Raw genomic sequence first — 4,662 nt, forward strand, 5'->3', positions numbered from 1 at the left:
AGAGCCTTATGGGATGGAAATGATTCTTCCAGGTATTAGTCAGACCCTCAGGTGTTACCAGGGAAACAGAGTTATGGCTTGTAAAAAAACTATTAAAAAAAATAAATTAAAATAATTATGTTTTTTCTTTGTCAAGTGACCATGGTGTAAGTGGGTTAACTCCTGACGGGGTGTCCATAACCAGGAATTAACTGTATCCAGTTACTTTCACAACAGTTCATTATTCAGTATCAGAGTGAATTCAGTTCTGTTTTACAGTAACTCATTTTAGACATTGAATGATGCAGGAAGAAGTCTCATGCTGCTTGTGAAGTTGTTTCGTTGGCACTGTGGAGAGAGTGTCAGTCAGACTGCTACTGTGATCACACCAGGAGGGGAAAACGTTTTTTATGAAGTGATATGATCTCAGAAGAATGTCCTTATTAAAGTCTCTTTCATTATTTTACTTTGTATTAAATTGGTTTTATTTTGTGCGTAAGAGATGATTCTTGTTTCAGCCTCTGCGGTCTAAGTTAACCTGACATCAGTTAGTTCACACTGTCGTCTAGAAAGTGAAGCCGAAATGTTTCAGGTCTGTGGTCTGTCTTATACACAGTGTTACCACACATGCGGCAAAACCTGGTAATTTAGAGACTAGATTTTAAGTCATGAAAACACCTTGAAAATAAATTTTAAATGGATTTAAAATGATCAAATATCCTAGGAATAATATATTTTAGCCCCTCACTCGGATGACCTACGTGAACCTGGGGGTGTATTTAGTTTGAAACTCGATTGTTGATGGACACTTCGAACAGTGATGTTAATTGTGAGTGCAATGAACACTTGAATTTTCTGTAAAATGAAATAAATTCTACTTGATTTGAGTTGTTACTTATGGGCCAAATTAATGAAGTCAATTCGCCTGAAACCATTGCTTATATTGTAAGTAAGTGCTGTCCTGTGTTGCCAAGAAAAACTCATCTACAAAGATGGGAACTTTCTGAGTTCGGACTCACATAAAGGACACAGCAGGAGGACAATTGAGGTTCTGATGACTTCAACAATAAAACATGATCAGTAGAATAAAATGATTTAAAACTGTTGGAACGTAAAGTGTAGTCTTTGTCTTTACCCATGATGCCTTGCTGTCCATGCAGAAGCTGGAGGAGCAGATCTTGGAGCTACCAGCGTTCTGTATGGTGGGTTCGGTGGTCTTTGACACCGAGCAGCTGCGGCTGGCGCTCACTCAAGAGTGTCGCCTCTGGAAACGAGCTTTCGGTGCGGCGCTCAATCGCCGGGCGTCCGCCGACATGGACGACATCTTCTTGTTCATGGACGGGCTGACGAAGCGTCTGCAGCGTCCAATCACAGACCTGGAGGATGTCCGAGGAGCCATGGCAGCGCTCAGAGAGGTCAGCTTGCTTCTGATTGGCTGCTCTCCGTCTGACATCACCAATTCATTCAATCGCTTATCGATCAGTTAATAAAAAGCTTTACATATTTATTCATTTATTATTATATTAATCTGTTATTTCAATCAATTCATCATTTATTCTTTCTCTTTTTGCTTGTCAGTTAATTTGGTAATTCTTAATAAATTATCATACTCATTCATTCACAATTATTCATCCATTCATTCATTTTTTTGTTGCAGAAGCTCAATTATTCAGTCTTACATGCATTTGTTTAATATATACAAGTTTATCATTTATTCAATTAATATACTCAGTAATGTAATTATTTATTTTTATACATATTTAATTATTTTTTTTTTACAGCTAATATACTGTTCTGTAAAGGTTCCTTTTTTACCGTTTTCCTTTCCTTTCCGTTTATTTCTGTTGACGTTTATTCTCTCATTTATTCATCACCTCTTCGCTGTTTTCCTGTTTGAGGTTCGGGAGGCGGAGGTTCGTATCGACGCCACCATCGGTCCGGTGGAGGAATCCTTCGCTCTGCTCAACAAACATGAACTGTTCTTCAATGATGGGAATGCAGAGCGTGTGGACGGCCTGACGTACGCCTGGAAAAACCTCAACGCCTTGGTGAGACGGAGGGAGGGATGTTCATGTTTTAACCTTCTTCCACACTGGAAGAGAGCAGGATGGTGCTCTGGTTCTCATCGATCATCAGCTTTTGTTACTAACTGCCAACAGGGCAGTGGGGAAAAACAGTTTATGCTTTTATTTACAGTAAGTACAGGTGTGTTGTGGTTTCAGGTGGTGCAAAACCAGAACACTCTTGTAAAGATCCAACCCAGCATGAAGGCAGACCTGTTGTCTGCAGTGCAGAGCTTCCAGAGCCAAGTTGAAAGCTTCTACACCGAGTACAACCACAGGTACACAAACATCAGGGGTGAACACTGTGTTTACTATGTGCAGAGAAGTCAAATGCGTGTGTTTGCAGGGGTCCGGGGATGGAGGGTGTGGCTCCAGCTGAAGCCAGTGAGCGGCTGCAGAGCTTTCAGGCTGAGTTTGATCAGCTGTGGAGGAAATACACCACCTACTCTGGAGGAGAGGAGCTGTTCGGACTGCCTGTCAATGGTACGACCCACTTACAGCCTGTACTCTTTACCGCTTTCCCTTCCGTCCTTCCTTCCTAACATCCCTCTCTCTTGCCTGCAGAGTACCCAGAGCTGCAGAGGATCAAGAGGGAGCTCTCTCTGCTGTCCAAACTATACACCTTGTATAACTCTGTCATCGACAGCGTCACCGGCTACTACGACATCCTGTGGGCCGACCTCAACATCGAGAAGATCAACACAGAGCTGCAGGACTTCCAGAACAGGTGTGACCGGAAGTGGTTTCTAAATATACTAAAATACTATTGTATTTCCTGCAATATTTATTATCAGCCTGCTATGCAGTTACGTTCATGAATGTAGCTCATGCATACATCCATAAACAGTTACAAGTTAAAATATGATGGTGAGATAGTTAGTGGAGGTAAAGTAAATGGTTAAAAAATGCTGCAATCGTGGCTCCAAACAGGAACTATTAGGAAGAGAAATGAGAAACAGGAGGACCCATTGTCCACCAAACTAGCTCTGGTTCTCCTGTTCAGGATTCAACAACAGTCAACAATAAATAATCTTATCAGGAATCAAGCTGCCTCCTGTGTAAACTGTCAACTAGTTGAATAGGTAAGGTATAATGTTTTTATGTTATGTATTGTAAGGTTTTAGTCATCAGTGTCAGTGCTAGAGCGAGGAATCCATTTTAATAACATAATTTAAAAGCAAGTCTGTCCATTTTTTAAATAAAAAGAGGAGTGTAGTTTTATCACTCCATCTGTCTGAGTTTTCAGGATCCGAAAGCTTCCAAAGGCGTTGAAGGAGTGGCAGGCCTTCAGAGACCTGAAGAAAACCATCGATGACTTCACTGAGACCTGCCCCCTGCTCTACATGATGGCCAACAAGGTAGAAAGACCTGTCTGTCTGTCTGACGTAATCGTAGTCTTTTTCATCACAGTTAAGTGACAGAATTTTACTGTACAAAAATCTGCTTGCTGCATCCTTCAGGCCATGCTGCCTCGACACTGGACTCGCCTCAGTGAGATGACCGGTCACAGTTTCCAGGTGGAATCAGAGAGTTTCTCCCTCAGGAACATCATGGAGGTGCCGCTGCTCAAATACAAAGAAGACATTGAGGTAATCTTTTTTCTGAATTCTGTCACAACTGTCAAATTAAAGCTAATACAACAGGGAGTATCCATCATAACTAAACTAAACAAACTCCCTTTAAAGGTCCAGTGTGTAGGATTTGGTAGCATCTAGTGGTGTAGTTGCTTTCCAAGCGTGACGTAGAAACTACAGTCACTGCGAAACACACAAATAAACACAAATGCTCCTATCTAGAGCCATTGTTTGTCCATTCTGGGCCACTGTAGAAACATGACGGGTCAACATGGCAGCCTCCATGGAAGAGGACCCGCTCCCCTTGTAGTTAAAAACAGCTCATTCTAAGGTAATGAAAACACATAAACAGTATTTATATTCAGGAGATTATACACTAATGAAAACATAGCAATGAATATTATATTTGATTTCTGCAAATAGATCATCTTAAATGTTACACACTGGTCCTTTAAAGCCTTAACTACTGAATTATCAGTACAATATTAGGCAAGTCCGTTCCAGTGCACCTGCAGGAGCGAGCATGCCACTGTTCATTACATCAGCTACTTCAGTTACCGCCTGACAATTAGTCATTCGGCAGGGCAATTAAACAGATAATTAGAGACTTAATCAGTCAGCAGTGAGGGAGCTGCTCAGTCTGTCAGGCAACATTTAATATTCATAATATCCCCGTTGGTTAGATTTCAATTTGTGACCACTGTTCCTCTTTGTCTCAACTTTTAAGACTTTTTAGTTCCTGCCATATTAAATAATTTTGCAGCTCTTTCGATTGGGTGCAGCTGCACTTTGGGAACAGATTACTTGAGATGTCAACATGAGGCAAAAATAGAGCCCTGCTGTCTCATGTTGCTTTGAAAACTCACATTTAGAGCACTGATTGCCAGACCTCTTTTATAACTGACAAAAACCGTGATTTAGTTAGTTTTTCCATGAGGCGTTTCAAGCATCTGTCATCAGTTGAACCGTCTCATCATTTCATCACTCAGCCGGTCCACAAGGGAAGGGTTTCATTCCTAAATTTAATATCTGTTTAAAAACTGCAA

The 4,662-nt window shown here is 41.1% G+C and overlaps 1 protein-coding gene across 1 annotated transcript in view; it reads left to right on the forward strand.

Moving 5' to 3' along the window:
* Window positions 1-4,662, forward strand: part of LOC118324808 (dynein heavy chain 5, axonemal-like) — a gene marked incomplete in the record, with an annotated part of 45,419 nt that overhangs the window by 14,008 nt on the left and 26,749 nt on the right. The window contains 7 exon segments of the mRNA XM_035657282.1: window positions 1,028-1,394; window positions 1,878-2,027; window positions 2,202-2,320; window positions 2,389-2,525; window positions 2,607-2,769; window positions 3,289-3,400; window positions 3,503-3,631. Of these exon segments, the coding sequence (XP_035513175.1) occupies window positions 1,028-1,394; window positions 1,878-2,027; window positions 2,202-2,320; window positions 2,389-2,525; window positions 2,607-2,769; window positions 3,289-3,400; window positions 3,503-3,631 (1,177 nt within the window).

The sequence above is a fragment of the Morone saxatilis genome, unplaced genomic scaffold (assembly GCF_004916995.1).
Source record: "Morone saxatilis isolate NCDOM2014 unplaced genomic scaffold, NCSU_SB_2.0 Contig0, whole genome shotgun sequence".
NCBI lineage: Eukaryota > Metazoa > Chordata > Actinopteri > Moronidae > Morone > Morone saxatilis.